Below are 19061 nucleotides of genomic sequence, written 5' to 3'. Positions count from 1 at the left end.
CTCTGTGCCGTCTGAGGTGAGGTCATAGGAAGGATACCTTCTGTCATTTCTGTCTCAGATCACTCACTCTGGAGGTACCCAGCCATCATGCTGTGAGGACATTCAGTCAAACAGCATGTGGGCAGGCTCATATGGCAGGGATCTGAGGCCTCCCTCCAACCCCCTTGACAGCCATGTTAAGTGAGTGAACCACCTTGGAAGTGGACCCTTCCGACTCAGTCGAGCCTTCAGATGACTGCAGCCCTGTGGGATCTTGAGAATCTCACAAAAGACCCAGGGGCAGAAGTGCCCAAGCTATTCCCGAAATTTTGCCTCAAAACTTTTGAGGAATGGGGCGCCTGGGTGGCTCAGTTGGTTGAGCGTCTGACTTTGGCTCAGGTCATGGTCTCACCATTCATGGCTTCAGGCCCCGCATTGGGCTCTGTGCTGACAGCTCAGAGCCTGGAGCCTGCTTCATATTCTGTGTCTCCCTCTCTCTCTGCCTGCATGCTCTGTCTCTCTCTCTCCCTCTCTCTCAAAAATAAACATTAAAAAAATTAAAAGAAATACGGCAAGGTAGCATTCGAGACTGATAAGTATTGTGCAAATTTGAGGTCGTGTTATAGAAACAACATTTTCTAAGCTTCACTTTATGAACCACATTTGAGCTAATGGAAATATTCCAAAATAGGAGAATGGAGTTGCCTGGAATCCCGGCCCACACTTCGGGAAGCCCAACTATGCACAGATGGGTCTTCTTGGTTTCTCGTCAGCTCTGTCTCTGCGTCCACCTCTCTTCTTCAAAAAGTCACCACCGGCCCCTGCTCCACCCAGCTCATTAAGGAGTTTGAGCTGGCATGAGGAGTTTCTGCCCTTGTGACCTAAGAGTGACTAAAGGGCCTAGTACTGCGCCTGGCTCAAAGCAGGTGCTCAACAAACAGTAGCTGCCACCATCCTCATCGTTATAATTATTGATTCTTTGATGGTAACCATGGCTTAGACGTCTCTGTACCCCTGCACCCTGCAGCAGGGCAGTATAACCGTCAGCAGGGTTTGGAGTTAACAGGCCTGGATTAAACCCCTACCTGGCAGTTTTGGATTTGCGGCCTTGGGCACCTGAACAGGTTACCTACATCCTTTAAGCCCTGTCCCCTTATCTGCCAGATGGGGATAATAAAGTATGTTTTCACGGACTGTTGGGCTAAATTAAGACTGCAAAACGCCCAACCCAGGCCTTGACACCAAGTAAGCAAATAGTAAACTAGGTGCTGCTGCCGCTTCCGATTACTGTTACTCTCTAGTCTTGTGCTTTCAACACAGTTATTTGTTGGCTCACTGAAGTCACCACACAGAGACAGACACTCGGTGGCCGTTCTCACTAAAACGCTGGGGGAACGGGAGCAGGCACCAGGAGAACAGGTGTCCTTGCCCAGCAGCAGCAAACTAATAAAGCCGAAGAGGCACTGATGGGCCAATCACCCCGCTTGGAACCGTTCCTACCAACCCTGCCAAACCTGCTGGGCTGTGCCCCAGTCCTACTGTCCCCTCGGGGGACTCTGTTGGTGGCCAGCGGTTGGTGCCATATTCCATCACCTATCGCTAAGCCACCAGCATTTATTTGGGGGCATTTAAAGAGACTGTCAGGGGCACCTGGGCGGCTCAGTCGGTTAAGCATCCGACTCTTGACTTCAGCTCAGGCTGTGATCTCACGGTCGTAAGATCGAGTCCCTCGCATCAGGTTCCACACTGAGCACGGAGCCCGCTTGGGACTCTTTCTCTCCCTCTCTCTCTGCCCCTCCCCCCTTGCTCTCTTTCAAAATAAACAGACATTAAGAAAAGAGATTATCAAACCTTGTTAATTCAGGATTTCTTTTATTCACTACTGTATTTTGACTCTGACGTCCTTTTTCTAAAACCTGTCATTCATGTACTCAGAAAGTATAGATGACTTCATTATTTTTAATGTTTATCTATTTTTGAGAGACAGTGTGTGAGCTGGGGGGAGGGACAGAGAGAAAGGGAGACAGAGGATCTGAAGTGGGCTCTGTGCTGACAACAGAGAGCCCAATGCAGGGCTCAAACTCCCACACCATGAGGTCACGACCTGAGCCAAAGTCGGATGCTCACTGGACTGAGCCACCCAGGTACCCCGACTCCTCCCAACATCCTAAATGTGACTGGTTAACGCCCTCCTCTGCAGAAGTGGAGGGATGTTTGCGTCTTCTGCACGTTGTGCTGCATTATCTCTTGGAATCGTGCAGCCCTGATCTGAGCTGGGTAGGAAAGCAGTGGTAGGTGTGGTGCTGGGCTGAACTGGAGAGAGCCCAGCCGCACGCATCCGACCCTCAGTGGGGTCAGCAGAGGCTAGTGGGGTACAGGTGAACAGTAAGTGCCCCCACCAATAAGTTTTCTGAAATAAAGGCCTGAGCAGGGCAGTCCTGGGTAATTACTGCTCTCACACATTCTTTACTCTAACCCTCCAGCATCTCCCTGCTAGCTCTCTGAGGGTGGGGACTTTTTTTTTTTTTTTTTTTAAAGAAAACAAACAAAAAAACCCAATGGGAATTATCTACTAGCTTGTAAGGTTGAGGAACACCCTACTTCCAACTACACATTTTGTGTCTGAGTTTGAGCTCTTGGGAAGAAAGACAGGCCTCAGCCCTACAGTGGAGGTCGGCTCAGCGATCCAAATATTCTGGCAACCCCAAAGACCTCACAGAGGGGCCAGAGAGAAATGATCCTCTATGGGCAGGGGGTCAAGCGCGTTGTGAATAACTGGTATTTGGTGAGCCAGGGGAGAGAGCACCAGAATAGGCTGTTAATTAACTTAATAGTCTAAGCCCCTTGAAGATACGTTTTCCAGTTTCCAGAGACTGACTGTATCAGGGAAATGACGGAAAGACGCCCCGTTCACCCTACTTTGCCCATACTGTGTCTTGTGGAAATACTGGCTACCACGAGGGACTCTGGCTTCAGTCCTGCTTCTCTCGCCTGTGGCCCCTGTTGTCTGTAGATAAATATTTAACCGTTTACGTTTTAATTCCTTACCACGTGGCTAGAATTGGTTATGGATTTATACATTTTAATATGAGAAAAACAAGTATTTTATAAGCAATGCTGAGAAGCCAGTATCGGAAAGTAAACTTTGTAGGTGGCCTGAGGCAGGACGGCGTTCACTCTGTGACAATCTCACATGCTGTCTCACTCTCGTCACCCAGCTCTTCAGTAGTGGAATCTGTGGTCCGAGTCTTCTCTGCTGTGGCTTTGCCAGCCTCCCTGGGAAAAGGAGGAGAATGCCAAGGCTTTGACTCTCGAAAGGAACAACTCAACTCTTCATAATTTCCTCATTTTAGAGAAAATCGTCCCCAATCACATACCCTAGTTCCATGTTGAAAATCTCATCTTCATCAGAAGAATCCTTGTCGTGTAGCTTCTGTGCCATGTTTTTCTTGCGTGTGGCATTGAGAGGTCTGTACATGTCCCTAAGCCAAAGTGGCCGCCTTCTCCAGAAAAAGCCCTTCTAGAAACCAGAAAGGACAACGTTAGGTCTGTTTCCCCTGCCTTCTCCAGCCACGGTACTTTATCCTCCTCAGATTTACCTGATTGTCACTTTCCTCTGAGCATCTCTTACGCAGCAGAGATCCAAAGAAGCCCCTGGAAGGAAACACACACACAGACAATTGGTGTTCGTACCATTTTCCGTGCCTCTCACAATGTATTTCTCCAGTCTTATTAGCAAGCAAAATCAACACAGACCTGGGATCTCAGAAATAATTCCATACATGCTGGGCTTTCAGAATTTTCCTGTGTCTGTCCATAATGGCCCCACAGTGTCCCTGGGAGACCTTTGTATGTAACTTGACATGAAGTATAGGCAGGATTTTCACCCTGCTCACCTTCTGGCCCTTGGCCAAGTGCCCTTGTGCAGTCAACAAACTGGGTGACCACACGGCAGAAGCACCTAACTCTCTCCAGAAGCATTTTACATCAGTCCCCGCCAGGCTTAGCCTCACAGGCATCATTTGCTGGCGGGTGGGGAGGTGTTTCTATTTTCCTAGCTGCTTTACCTTACAAGATGAATCGCACCGAGTGAATGCCTGAGTCCAACCAGCAGTTATCTAGCTCACTGACTTTCACACTGCAGGCAGATGAGTGAGTGAGTCGTGAAATCACCTGAAAACACACGGCTAGCGCTAAAACACAAAATACTCTTTTTGAATACAAACGGAATAGGGGGTACCTGGGTGGCTCAGTCAGGTGAGCAGCCCAAGTCTCGATTTTGCCTCAAGTGATGATCTCACAGATTGTGACATCGAGCCCTGTGTCTGGCTCTGTGCTGATAGTGTAGAACCTGCTTGGGATTCTCTCTCTCTCTCTCTCTCTCTCTCTCTCTCTCTGCTCCACCCTCCCCCCCAAATAAATAATAAACTTAAAAAAAACAGAACAGAAAGAATCAGAGCGTATGGTAAGTTTGTTTTAGAAGGTACTTATGTCTATACGGTATGTGTGCACTGAGTTGTGACATAAAATGCAGTTCACAGCCCAAGAACAGTGTAGTCAGAGACGTGCCCAACTGGAAAGGAACCATCTTCTTTCTGGTTCTAGTGGTACTAGTGATACAACCGTCCGGCAAGACATCTTCCTTTTCTCCTTCTCCATCTCATTATTATAAAAGGAAGAGATAAATGATTATCTAAGGTCTCTCCCAGTTCAAATTCTATTGGGTCTGGATAAAGGGAATGGAGGGCGGGGCCTCGAAAACCAGAAGGAGGAAGAAGGAAGTTTTCCCCCTACTTTACGGGGGGGACTCATGTATTCTACCCTCCATCATGCTTGAAGACTAGCCCCTTCACCCCACGACTTTTGGCCCTCCCTATCCCTTCTCCAGAGCCTCTGAGAAGGTCTGTGGCCAGGCCTGATGCCCACCGCCAGCGGGAACGGGTCTGAACATTTCCACCCCCGTCCCCCCACGATCTTTCTTTAAAGGTCTAGTGAGCAGGTGCTCTGTGCCAGTCCCATTCTAACTCGGGTTTGGCTGGGCAGCTAACTTTGCTGGATCCAGGCAAAGCATTAGGCCAAATATGTATTCTTTCTGCCTTTGGTGATTTCCTGGCTGTAAGACAAGGGGATTGAAATAGATGAGTTTGAAAATCTAGTTCTAAAATTCTACTTTAACGATTGCCAGACTAATATTTACCTTGAGCTTCCTTCTTTACCTTCCTTGGCTGCTGTTCTGTGAGAATAAATCTGTTTTGGAAGAAAACATGATCACAGTTACCCATCACAATAACCACTCCCTCCACATCTTTATTCATTCCTTTGCATTTTAGGTCTTATCTACCCAGTGAGATGATAACTTTTCCTAGGACAGGAATTTGTTGAATAGTCCTTTGACTCTTCAATAACACCTAACTCGTGTGCAGCTGGTAATACATTTTACTGACTGCCTCAGATAACATTCAACAGGTAATTCCTAATAAAAATTCTTGGGAGGAGGAAAAGAAAAGTGTCTACCAGAAACCTAAACAGCAGCACTGTTTTAAAATCAAGGACAAGAGTAGGATGTCTGTTATCACTGCTGCTATTCATTGGTGTTGAGGAGGTCCTAACTGATGCACTGGGAAAAAATGGAGTCGTGGAAAGGAAGAACTAAGACGTATTTGGATATGAAATTACAGACAAACTAAAAAGCCCAAGAGAATCAACTAAAATTTTATTGGAAGAAACATGAGAATTCAGCAAGATGGCTAGATATATATAAAATCAAGAGATCAACATGTAAACCTCAATGACTTTCCTATGTTCCATAAACAATTAATCAAAAAACGGAAGAATTATCCCATTTACAATTATCAATAAAAAGGCATAAAGTACCTAGGAATAAACTTAGCAAAGAATGGGTAAGACCTATGAGATGAAAACACTAAAGCTCTTCTGAAGGACATTAAGAAGAAACAAATACGTGATCTGAGACACTATTTTCCTGGAATAGTGTAAAGATGTCAGTTCCCTTCAAATTAACCTACAAATTCGAGGCAATCCCATTCAAATCCCAAGACAGTTTTTTAAACAAAAACTGGCCAGCTGACATTTGGTAGAGAAAATGTGCAAGCATAGCTACAAAATGGATGAAAAAGAAGATCACAGAGCAGACGTTAAAATACGTTCTTACAGAGCAACTGCAGTTAAGTATGTAGCGTGATACTGATACAGGAAAAGAAAACCAGGTTGATAGAATAGAGTCCAGATAACACTAGTATTTTGGATCCATGAAGAAAGAATGAACCATTCAATAAAAGATTTTAAAGTAACTGGATCTTTATGCAAGGGAAAAAAGTTAGATCCCCTACCTCGACCGTACCAAAACACCAAACAGATTCCATACAGATTAAAAATAAATAAATCACAACAAATATTATAAGAGTACAGAAGAAAATATCAGAGACTACTTTTATACCATGAGGCGAAAAGGCCTTGTTAACGAGACCCATGTCCCATAAGCCATGAGGCAGATATGGTGACGGACTGTCCACACCTCCTGTTCATCGTAGTCCTTGCCCCCTTGATCCCCTGGATTGTTTGTCCTCTTCCTGTTGATTTATAAAACTCTCTTCATATGAAATATATTAATCCTTTCAAGGGCTTTCACTGAATTTCAATGTTTCAAATATTTGTCAGTGTTTTTATCGTGAAGGAGACGGAAGAGTGGGATAGGAGCACAGGCTGACTGCAGGCACAGCTGGGTTCTGCTTTGGGTTTTGCCACAGGGGCCTTAAGCTGATCCCCTTCTATGTAGGAAAGAAGGATGGTGATATCATCCTCACAGGACTGTGGGGATTAAATCAGATGTCTGGTTTATTCCAAGCAGAAATCAGACAAGACGATCAAATCTATCAAATGTTTCTGCATGTGGTATCAGGTCACAAAGCTTTTTCTCACCACAAGATTATAAAAGTATTGATTCTATTTTCTTCTAGTACTTTGATGGGTTCTTGTTTCTCTTTTTTTACATGTACTGAAATATGTTTTTTTAAGGTGAGAAATAGGGATCTGTTGTTATTTTCCTCCCAAATAATTAAGCAGTTGTTCTATTACCATTTATTTATTTTCTTCCACTGATTTGAATACTAAAAGGTAACATTTCAATGTTTATTTATTTATTTTTGAGAGCGACAGAGAGAGAGACACACACACAGAATCCAGAGCAGGCTCCAGGTTCTGAGCTGTCAGCACAGAGCCCAACACAGGGCTCGAACTCCTGAACCATGAAATTATGACCTGAGCCAAAGTAGGACGCTTAACCAACTGAGCCACCCAGGCGCCTCTAAAAGGTAACATTTCAAAAGTCCTAGTCACCCACGGATCCGTCTATTGCTGGACTCTGTAGGCTACTTCACATAAATATTACGTTGCATTATTCCTCATTGTGAAATTGACACAATGCCTCATCTCTTCCTTTGAACATCATTATTGTCCACTACAGGAAAAAAACTGCATGGTCTCTGACCTCAAAAAGTGTATCATCTAAGTAGGGAGAGGAAATAATGAAACCACATAAAAAAATATAAACACAAGGTTAAACCACATAGGAATTTAAAACAGCAATAGGAGTTTATAGAACTTCCCAAAAGCAAAAGGCTGCAGGCCACCTCAAGATGCAGAGTACTGACTGGACAATGGCCAATGATTTCTCTTCCCAGAGGTCATGGTAAGTTGACCCCACGCTAGTTCCTAGGCTCTTAGGCTGAGAAATCAGACTCTGATCTCATCAAGAGAGAACGCACTTCTTTCTGCATGGAGGCAATATCACCTTACCAATGTCACAGGATTGATCAAAATCAGAATGTCAGGTCATGACTTGACAATAAGGAAAACATCCATTCCACAGATAGGGCATCTGTGTCCACATGATTGGGCATCACCTCCTGTGGAGACAGGCCTCTGTGGCACACTGAAGTATAATCAGAAGGCTATTTGGTGAGAAGAGAAGTGGAAGAAAAGTAATTAGCTGAATCCAGTGTTTCATGGAAAGGACGGAGGTAGCTAGATCCATCCATCTGCCCCGCGGGCACAGCCCGGCTGGTGGGCCTGACTCTCATCTGCTGCCTGAGGTGCCATCTCTACTCTTAGGCAAGGCTAGGTGGGCACTGCCCATGTTGGTCTCTTCCTCACCATTTCTATGCTTTTACTACTGACCAACCCTCCAGAAGACAGACATGTTTCTCCTTAGCAGTTAATACATCCAGTCAGGTTTTACTCAAGTCTGATAGACCAGGAAGCCTTACATATCTCTGCTCTGATCCATGACCTTGATATTTCTCTCTTGAGGAGCTGCCTTTTAACAAACTGTTTAGCATATTTTTGTTATCAGGGGAGGGGAATGCATCACTGTAGACCCTAAGAAATGGTGACAATCTCACAGAAGGACTAGGTCCAGGAGTATTACAGTATTCGGGGAAGGCTTTGTGAAGAAAGATGAACTCGAGTTGGCTTTTGAAGGCTCACGGGACTTCCACCAGCAGAGTGAAATAAAGGAATTTCAAGTGGGCAAAGTCACCAACAAAAGTAGGAATGGGCATGGTCTGACTAGGGGATGGTGAGGGGCTGTTTTGGCTGAAATGGAGGGTTGCCATGACAGATGGCAATATATATATATCTATATATAGATAGATAGATAGATAGATAGATATAGATATAGATATAGATATATAATAAGCATATGTATATTTGAATAAATATGTTGAATATATATTCAATTCATACATAATTGAATAAAAGGTAAACAGGCAAGCTCCAGGAATAGGCAACTGTAATTATGACACGCTCTGAGTAGCCTGATGCAGGATTTTAGCTGCAGGGTTTTAACTGAACCTGTTTACACAATGCCTTGCGAAGTGGGGGGGAGAGCTGTAGGCACATCTAATTAATCAACAAGATGACACTTTTATCTCTAAGCCATGCCCTTTCTTCCAAGATGACTGATAGCTCCATGAAGGTGAAGACTATTTCTCTCTCATCATTTTAGCCAACGAGGAAAGAAATCAGTGGTAGTAGGAGGATGACTGGTGAGTGCATCGAATCGACATCATTTTTTTGAGTTGAAGAAATTTTACTATCATGTCAACTGTGGCCTTCTTAGACCTAATGTCTCAGAGCAAGCTAATGGCTTGTTATCTTGGTTACAATCCACAGATGTCTCCCGGCAGTGGGGTTCCTTTTAAAATCCCTGGAATATACTTTGCAATAAAAGGACAAAGCATATCTCAGTCCTCCAGACTGAAGAGGGATATCAAGTCGTGATAGGTGGGAAAGTGGCTTTGATTTTCAGTTTGTGGGTTCTGAATCTATTATAAAGAAGGAATATAGTCTGGGAATCTGAACTAATTGTTGTCCTTACCTCAACGAGACAGAACACTATGATCAAAATCATCACTACTACAGTCACAGATATTGCCAAGATGAGTTTGTTGTTATAGCCATAGCCTGGAACTTCTTTTGTGAGCTAAAAAAAAAGGGAAAGAACAATTTTTTTAGAAAACAGAGATAGGATGAAAGTTAACTATTCTTTAACGACTCTAAAACCCCATTCTTTCCGATGAATCGCTTATAGGTTCTTAAGGAATATACCAAATCTAATGTGATATGTAATCTTAATCATTAGCATTTTCTTCAAGACTTGATGTATCTTGTATGTTAGGTCCTCTTTTTGTCTCCTCTGGGAACAGCGGCACTGTTTCCTAAATGAGCAAAGTGGCAGATCACTGCCTTAGCCAAAATTATGTGGCCAAGACAAGACCCGGACTAGGAGCCCCCGGTCCTTGTGCTTGGGTCCATGTCCTAAACCACCTAAATGTCGAGACCCCACATTTGGGGATTTATCCTCACCTCCCTTGACTCCTGCCCTCTCTGTTCACTCTGGACTTCTGTGCTCTCATTGATATAATTCTCATTTTTCCATTGGTCCGTATCCCACTCTGCCTTGGACACCTTTACTTCTTGCTGCTCGCTGAGAAGCTTCATCAGGAGGCCTGTTCTGGAGATGAGCTTGGCACAGGCCAGCTGCACCTGGGTCTCAGAGCAGTCCATTTTCAAAGTCCGGATAACATGAGAAATGAGCCTTCTCACGTCATTGCTGGGGATGAGGGACTGTAGCTGCTGGTTTAACTGAATTTCAAACAGATCACCCGAGGACGAGAGCTTTGACACAGTGAAGCCTGTGGCTTTTGGGGGCAAGCCAGTGCCCGCATTGTGGTATTCCCGTTGTGTATCATTGGTTTGTTTAACGGTCGGCATAGAGTTGTCTGCAGTAACAGTAGAATTAGCAGTGGAAGGATTCTTACGGTCTGTGAATTCAGGGAGGGTTTGTTCTGGCACAGTAGTGTTTCCTGTAGAAATATTTTCTTCAGAAACATTTTGGGCAGTAGTGTTCTCTACAGTAGTGTTTTCTCTGTAAGTTCCTGAAGGAGCAAATAATTCTGGAAAAGGATTTTTCTGAGGACTCAGTTCTCCCGGAGATGAAAAATCCTCTCGTGAAGGGGAATTTATGAGGCTCCTGACTGCAGAGGATGGAGGCCTCTTTGCAAGCAGCTGTCTATTACTGAGTGAACTTTCCTTTCTGGACTTTCGATTCAGTTTGGCCTTGGGTGTTCTGTGGACCACACGGGAGCGACTTTTATGAAAGCGGTGTGTCTTTCTGGGGAGTGAGGCTGGTCTGAAAGCCTTCATATTTCTAACTCTAGCATTTGCATCGTCTAAAAGAAAAAAGGTGTACATTAAGTCTTTTGATTCTTTTTTCACGTCAGGTGGGGATTTTGGAGCGGGGGTGGCAGAAGGCCTGCCCAAAGAGTATTGCTTCAGGAAAGAAGAGACCGCTGCCTTGTGCTCATCTACGAACGAAGGCTCTGTATTGAAGGAGCTTCCCACTAATTTGCTGGGCCTGTGCGCCACGGGAAGCTCCCCTGGGGATGGTCTCCTGAGCCTTCTTTCCTTGGGAGCGGGGGTGGCAGAAGGCCTGTCCAAAAAGTATTGCTTCATGAGAGAAGAGACCGCTGCCTTGTGCTCATCTATGAACGAAGGCTCTGTATTGAAGGAGCTTCCCACTGATTTGCTGGGCCTGTGCGCCACGGGAAGCTCCCCTGGGGATGGTCTCCTGAGCCTTCTTTCCTTGGGAGCGGGGGTGGCAGAAGGCCTGTCCAAAAAGTATTGCTTCATGAGAGAAGAGACCGCTGCCTTGTGCTCATCTATGAACGAAGGCTCTGTATTGAAGGAGCTTCCCACTGATTTGCTGGGCCTGTGCGCCACGGGAAGCTCCCCCGGGGATGGTGTCCTGAGCCTTCTTTCCTTGGCCATGTTCTCCACAGATGGCTGGGCGCTCTGTTTCCTCTGGATGTTCTGACGTCTCAGTTCTTTTAAGGGCCTTTTCCGTATGCCCTTTGGGCCCTTGATGACCTTGTTCACTCTCAGGAACTTTTTCCCCACACTCTCAACCTCGTCTAGGCTCTTCTCCTGCGGTTGGGCAGTTTCCAATTTCTTTGGAAAGATTTGACGTTTAAACTTGGGACCTAAAAGGCTGGAATGTATAAGCATGGCCATTTTTTCTTTCTTTTTCACGTCATCAATTTTTTCCTGAATTTCTGCATCTACCAAATTTTCCAGAAAGTAGAGTTTTCTCAGTTTATTCTTGTAAGTTGAATTGTTGGATCCAGGTTTAAGAGAAGGGTCCCCTGTGTTGTTCATCGAGTGACCCACGGGCTTGTCTCCCTCTTGCACATTTGAAAACAGAAGTTTAATGAACGGTAACAGCGTCGATTCTACGTCTTCTAGATTGCCCTCCGAGAAATAAGGCAATATGTAATTCAGTGCACTAATGACATCACTTTCGTCATTGAAGTCTAGCTGCTCGTTCATAAAGGCTGACAAACTGACACGATCTATGTCTGAGGACGCCTTCTCTGGCTCAATAGTCAGCTCCGTGCTGGCGCTCTTCTTTCGAGCTGTCAATACCTTCATGAATGATCCCTCTGCCTTCCTTAGGTATCCTTCCTGATCTGTCGAAGAAGAAGAAGAGATGAGTTTTGATAATGAAAGACTGACAGCACAGCTCTTCGTCAATGCACAGTCATACGTCCCAGTCAAGCAAATTAAGAATCAGCAAATACTTGAGCGCCATTTAGAGAGGAGACGAACTCAAACTTGGACCCACGATTGGCAACAACAAAAGGACAAAAAGATGTGTTTTGAAAAAGTAGCTATTTCCTCAGAACATTCCACAGTGTGAATAAGTATATTTAGAGTTATTCCATTGGTCCCTAAGGGCCGATGGCCCAGGCCTCAAGAAAAGCCAAGGCCGGAAGATACTCGGCTAAACTGTGTGCAGCTCTAGTGCGACTCCTGGCATTCACATAGCCCACCCTGTCCTGCTTCGGGGGCAGAGGGAGCGCGAGTCTTCCTCCTTCTACGTCTTCAGTGGGCTTGAGTTCTTGCTACCATCACATATGCCCGGGACAACACCCGTCACCAGCAGGTCCTCATCTGGACACGCCCTCTCCGCCCACCCACCAATTCTTTTGCTTGGTCCCTGCTCCCATATATCGCACCTCCCGTAACATAAGCTCTAGACAGAAAAAACTAAACACAAGACCCGTTAAGTCCACCCTGGTTCTTTGCTTAAATTTGGGCAGAGATGTGGGGTATAGGTTAAGAGATTTTCCAGGTATGAGAGAGATGCCACTGTGGGGCGTTCAAAAAAAATCAACGGAATGATACTTGAGGTTTTAAAATGCAGAAGGGATAAAGAAACTTTGGTCAAATGCCTACTTTGCTTTCATTTCCTTTCACTTCCAGATTTCTAGCTTTACTGAGAGAACCATCCAGAGCTTCCAACTACATGAAGGTCAAGTGTACAGCTTGTGTACACTGAACAGCACTGTGCAGCTGGGTTTTTCCAGAAGAATTAAAAGTATTTTTAGTGGTGCTGGTGAGAGTCGGAGGAGGAGGTGATAAAGGTCACGAGAGAGGAGGAGCAGTGGGCTGGCAGAGCGCCCAAAACGGGAGAGGAGACTCGAGTGCTAGGCTAAGGCACCTCTGATCTCATTTTTCCTCGCCTGTCAAAGGAGATAAAAAAAAAAATACCTATTCTGCCCACCTCTAAGGGAGACGGGAGTAAGATAATTGGTAAAACATTGTTTTGGAAAATAAGCAACACCACTTATAGAAGTAGCAAAGTGTAATTTATGCTGTGCCCTAGACCATTGACAGGGACCCATATTCAAGCTATCCAGGTGCAAAAGCACATTTTGGAAGTCACCAAGTTAGTGCCAATAAAACCTAAGAACAGAAAAATACCTAAAAGCACCCGTGTTTTGGATAGAAAAGCTTAAGATTCAGAACAAGAGTTGGACAGCCCAAGGATAGAAGAGCCCTCTCATCCGTTAGAACGGTTGGGTAGCAGCTTCTGGTTAGGGCACAGAAACACAGAGGCTCCAAATAAAACTTTTTCAGAAATCAGCATCACTTGTACTCTTACACACTTATAAAAACAACAAAATAAACAAAAAGGTATCTCCACCTGTCCTATAAGACAAAGGGCACCTGAGACCTAACGCACGTAAAATCAGCTTATAAGCTGTGATGCACTATGTGAACAGGTTTTCATTTGGGGGTAGTTGACTTAATAATGTAACTGAGAATCTGACTTTTAACAAAGGAATAGTTCTTAGAAATTTAGGGATCTGAACTCTGAATGAGTAAAAATAATGCAATGACATCATTAGTTTAAAAATTTACCATTGTTAGGGTGCCTGGGTGGCCCAGTCAGTTAAGCATCCCTTTGGCTCAGGTCATGATATCACAGTTCAGCCCCGCATGGGGCTTGCTGCTGTCAGTGTAGAGCCTGCTTCGGATTCTCTGTCCCCCTCACTCACTCTCTGCCCCCTCCCAGCTCACGCACGTGAATGCTCTCTCTCTCAAAAATGAATAAACATTAAAAAAAATTATCATTGTTGATTAAAAATAAAAGTTAAACCACAAATAAAATAAAAATTTACAAATTTATCATCAGGCAATTAGGACTTACCACAACGTGTGCCATTTGTCAGACATGCACTGTCACAATGTAGCTTGACGGTCTTACAGACAACCTCAATAGTATTTTTAAATTGGCAGAGACAGCAGGCCATACGGCTAGGTAAAATCCTATAAATGGAAACACAGACAATTAAATTAGTGGTAAAGGAGTTACTCGAGTAGGTAGAAGAGGCGGGCCAAAGTCATCACAGGGCTGTGCAAAAAGGAATTCTTGAGGCACATGGCCTGGATGGTTGGGTAGGGACCAGTTGGCCAACTGCTGCTCTTGAATATTATAAATACACAGATAGAAGGACAGAGGTGCCCAACGGAAAGGTAAGGATGACATGGGGTATGGTACCCTTAGAATGAGATAGAGAGGGGCGCCTGGGTGGCGCAGTCGGTTGGGCGTCCGACTTCAGCCAGGTCACGATCTCGCGGTCCGTGAGTTCGAGCCCCGCGTCAGGCTCTGGGCTGATGGCTCGGAGCCTGGAGCCTGTTTCCGATTCTGTGTCTCCCTCTCTCTCTGCCCCTCCCCCGTTCATGCTCTGTCTCTCTCTGTCCCAAAAATAAAAAAAATAAAAAAAAAAAAAAAGAATGAGATAGAGATTAGAACTGGGTGACACTGATCAGTAGTTTAATACACAGGTAACTCCTTCCAAGCCAAAAGTCTCACTTCGGGTTGAGAGCACACAGAAAGAGGGTAGACTTCTAAGAGTTTGAATAAATCTGAAATATGGCCCATACTGAGGATAAAAAGCAATCAACTTTGGCTCAGGTCATAATCTCGTGGTTCATGGGTTTGAGCCCCACATCAGGCTCTGTGCTGAGAGCTCGGAGTCTGGAACCTGCTTCAGATTTAACTTCCTCTCTCTCTACCCCTTCCCTGATCACTCTCTGTGTCTTAAAAATAAACAAATGTTAAATTTTTTTTTTAAAAAAGCAATCAATCAAAAACTAATCCATAATCTACACAAATGCTACAATTAGCAGACAAGGGCATTTAAAAAAGTTATTATAACAGTATTTCATATATGGAAAAAACCCCATGCCTCTCCTTAACTCAATGAATTGTGCAACAACTTCAAGTGGCCTAATATATGTATACTTAGAGTCCACGAAGGAGAGGAGATATAAAAAAAATTTGAAAAACTAATAGCCCCCACATTTCCAAATAAGTAAACCCTATAAACTCACAAATCCAGGAAGGTCAATGAAATCTGAGCACAACATGGATTAAACTACATGTTTAGTTTAATCCATTAAACACGGATAAAACTACACCACGGCACATGATAATCAAACTGGTCAAAGCCAGCGATAAAGAGCAAATCTTAAAAGCAGCCAAAGGAACAAAACCACACATGACACACAGAGCAACAAAGATATAACAATGACAACATATTTCTTGTTGGAAATAATGTAAGCCAGAACTCGGTGGGGCAACATCTTTCAAGCAGTGAAAAGGAGAGGGGGACCAAATAGCTATCAAGCTAGAATTCTATACCCAAATCTTTCAAAAATAAAAGCAAGACAGACTATCTGAGACATACAAGAGCTGGAAGAATTCATCATTAGCAGGCTTACACTGTAGAAATGCCAAAGGAAGTATTTTTTTAAATGTTTATTTGAGAGACAGAGAGAGAGGGCACGTGCAGTATGCGTGTGCAAGGGGGAAAGAGCACTGAGGAGACAGAGAATCCCAAGCAAAGCCCAACGCGGGACTTGAGCTCACAAACTGTGAGATTATGACCTGAGCCAAAATCAAGAGTTGGATGCTTAACTGACTGAGCCACCCAGGTGCCCCTAAAGAAAGTATTTTTAAGCAGAAGGAAAAGGATAGCAGACGGAAATGTGGATCCACACAAAGGAATGAAGAACATTAGAACTGGTAACTATATAGGTTATGATTTCACTTCACTATATGTATGTATATCATTTCACTATATGATTTCACTTATATGTAGAATCTCAGAAAAAAACAAACAAACAAACAAGGGGTGCCTGGATGGGCTAAGTCGATGAAGCATCCTACTCTTGATTTCGGCTCAGGATCTCAGGGTCGTGAGATCGAGCCCTGTGTCAGGCTCCACACTCAGCATGGATTAGATTAAGATTCTCTTAAGATTCTCTCTCTCTCTCTCTCTCTCTCTCTCTCTCTCTCTCCTCTGCCCCTCTCCCCAACTTGTACACTCTGTCTCTAAAATTAAAAAAAAAATACACCAAAAACCATAAGATACCTAGGAATAAACCTAATCAAAGAGGTAAAAGATCTGTATGCTGAAAACAATAGAACGCTTATGAAAATAAATTGAAGAAGACAGAAAGAAATGGAAAAACATCCCATGCTCAAGGATTGGAAGAACAAATATTGTTAAAATGTCTATACTACTCAAAGCAAACTACACATTCAATTCAATCCCTATCAAACACCAGTATTTTTCACAGAGCGAGAACAAACAATTCTAAAAGTTGTATGGAACAAGAAAAGACCCCGAAGTATAATGTTGGGAAAAAACAAACAAACAAAGCTGGAGGCATCATGATTCTGGACTTCAAACTGTATTACAAAGCTGGAATCATCAAGACAGTGTGGTACTGCACAAAAACAGACACATAGATCAATAGAATAGAATAGAGAACCGAGAAATGGAGCCACAAATATATGGTCAACTAATCTTCGATAAAGCAGAATATCCAATGGAAAAAAGATAGTCTTCGCAATAAATGGTGTTGGGAAAACTGGACCGTAACGTGCAGAAGAATGAAACTAAACCACTTTTTTACACCATACACAAAAATAAATTCAAAATGGATGAAAGACCTAAATGTGAGACGGGAAACCATCAAAATCCTAGAGGAGAACACAGGCAGAAACCTCTTTGATCTCAGCTAAAGCAACTTCTTACTAGAGACACGTCTCCAGAGGCAAGGGAAACAAAAGTACAAATGAACTACTGAGGAGTGCCTGGGTGGCTTAGCGGGTTGAATGCCTGACTCTTGGTGTTGGCTCAGGTCGTGATCTCAGGGTCGTGGATTGAACCCCGCATCAGGATTCTCTCTCCACTTGAGATTCTCTCTCTCCCTCTCTCTCTGCTCCCCCCCATGTATACATGTATGTGTGTGTCCATGTTCTTAATTAATTAATTAATTAATTAATAGGGGCACCTGGGTGGCTCAGTTGGTTAAGTATCTGACTTGGCTCAGATCATGATCTTACAGTTCGTGAGTCTGAGCCCCGTGTCAGGCTCTGTGCTGACAGCTTGGAGCCTGGAGCCTGTTTCAGATGCTGTGTCTCCCTCTCTCTCTCTGCCCCTCCCCTGCTTGCACTCTGTCTCTCTCTCTCAAAAATAAACGTAAACAAACAAACAAACAAACATTTTTTTAAATGAATTATTGGGACCTCATCAAGATAAAAACCTTCTGGGGCACCTGGGTGTCTCAGTCGGTTAAGCTTCTGACTTCAGCTCAGGTCATAATCTCACGGTTTGTGAGTTCGAGTTCCGCATCGACTCTCTGTTGACAGTGCGGAGCCTGCTCAGATCCTCTGTCTCCCTCACTCTCTGCCCCTACCCCACTCTTGTGCTCTCTCTCTCAAAAATAAACATCCATGAAAAAAAGATAAAAAGCTGTACAGCAAAGGAAACAATCAACAAAATTAAAAGGCAACTGATGAAATGGGAGAACATATTTGCAAATGACATAATCTGATAAAGGGCTAGTATCCAAAATATATAAAGGACTCAACACCCAAAAAATCAAATACATAATCCAGTTAAGAAAAGGGCAGAAGACATGAATAGACAGTTTTTCAAAGAAGACATCCAGAAGGCTAACAGACACATGAAAAGATGCTCAATATCACTCATCATCAAGGAAATACAAATCAAAATCACAATGAGATACCACCTCACATGTGTCAGAATGGCTAAAATTAATAACTCAGGAAACAACAGATGTGGAGAAAGGGGAACCCTTCTGCACTGCTGGTGGGAATGCAAACTGCTGTAGCCACTCTGGAAAACAGTATGGAGGTTTTTAAAAAGTTAAGAATAGAACTACCCTACAACCCAGCAATTGTACTACTAGGCATTTAACCAAAGGGTACAAAAATGCTGATTTGAAGGGGCATGTGCACCCAATGTTTATAGCAGCACTATCAACAATAGCCAAAGTATGGAAAGAGCCCAAATGTCCATTGATGGATGAATGGATGAAAGATGTGGTATATATATACAATGGAGTATTACTTGGCAATCAAAAAGAATGAAATCTTGCCGTTTGCAACTACATGGATGGAACTGGAGGGTATTACGCTAAGTGAAATTAGTCAGTGAAAGACAAAAATCGTATCACTTCACTCATATGATGACTTTAAGAGACAAAACAGATGAACATAGGGAAGGGAAACAAAAATAATGTAAGAACAGGGAGGGGGACAAAACAGAGGAGACTCATAAATATGGAAAACAAACTGAGGGTTACTGGAGGGGTTGTGGGAGGGGGGATGGGCTAAATGGGTAAGGGGCACTAAGGACTCTACTCCTGAAATCATTGTTGCACTATATGCTAACTAATTTGGATGTAAATTTTAAAAAATAAAAAATAAAACAAGGTAAAAAATAAACAAAAAATAAACAAAAAACCAAATGAATGAATAAACAACAACAAAAAAGAGAAAACACTTGTAAATACGGAGAACAAACTGGGGATATGGACAAAATGAGTGAAAAGGGTTAAGAGGTACCAACTTGCAGTTATAAAATAAATAAGTCACCAGATGAAAAGTACAGCATAGGGAATATAGTCAATAATACTGTAATATACTTATTGTGGTGAGCATTTCATAATGTATATAATTGATCACTGTGTTGTGAGCATTTCATAATGTATATAAAAGATCACTGTGTTGTACACCTGAAACTAATTTAATATTACATGATCTATATATACTTCAATAAAAGAGATAATTGAGGGGCACCCAGGTGGCTCAGTCAGTTAAGCATCTGACTTCAGCT

General features: G+C 43.5%; 1 protein-coding gene across 18 annotated transcripts in view; it reads right to left on the bottom strand.

Moving 5' to 3' along the window:
• The window catches only part of LOC109261897 (RAD52 motif-containing protein 1), a 104589-nt gene that overhangs the window by 42601 nt on the left and 42927 nt on the right, over positions 1 to 19061 (bottom strand). For 8 of the 18 annotated variants that reach the window (XM_053892438.1, XM_053892439.1, XM_053892440.1 and 5 more), the window contains 7 exons: positions 14054 to 14172; positions 9865 to 12026; positions 9377 to 9481; positions 5177 to 5226; positions 3579 to 3633; positions 3357 to 3499; positions 1814 to 3255 (listed from right to left, as the gene is read on the bottom strand). The exons of 1 other annotated variant lie outside the window; for it this stretch is intronic. In XM_053892438.1, the coding sequence (XP_053748413.1) occupies positions 3153 to 3255; positions 3357 to 3499; positions 3579 to 3633; positions 5177 to 5226; positions 9377 to 9481; positions 9865 to 12026; positions 14054 to 14172 (2737 nt within the window). In that variant the 3' untranslated portion in view covers positions 1814 to 3152. Of the gene's footprint in view, positions 1 to 1813; positions 3256 to 3356; positions 3500 to 3577; positions 3634 to 5176; positions 5227 to 7794; positions 7950 to 9376; positions 9482 to 9864; positions 12027 to 14053; positions 14173 to 19061 lie in introns of those variants that run through there. 9 more of the 18 variants (XM_053892452.1, XM_053892447.1, XR_008418612.1 and 6 more) reach the window with 8 other exon arrangements.

This window comes from Panthera pardus, unplaced genomic scaffold, assembly GCF_024362965.1.
Source record: "Panthera pardus isolate Hobbes unplaced genomic scaffold, ASM2436296v1 HiC_scaffold_3, whole genome shotgun sequence".
NCBI lineage: Eukaryota > Metazoa > Chordata > Mammalia > Carnivora > Felidae > Panthera > Panthera pardus.
The sequence above is the reverse complement of the archived record's forward strand: the minus strand, read 5'-3'. Positions and strand labels throughout refer to the sequence as shown.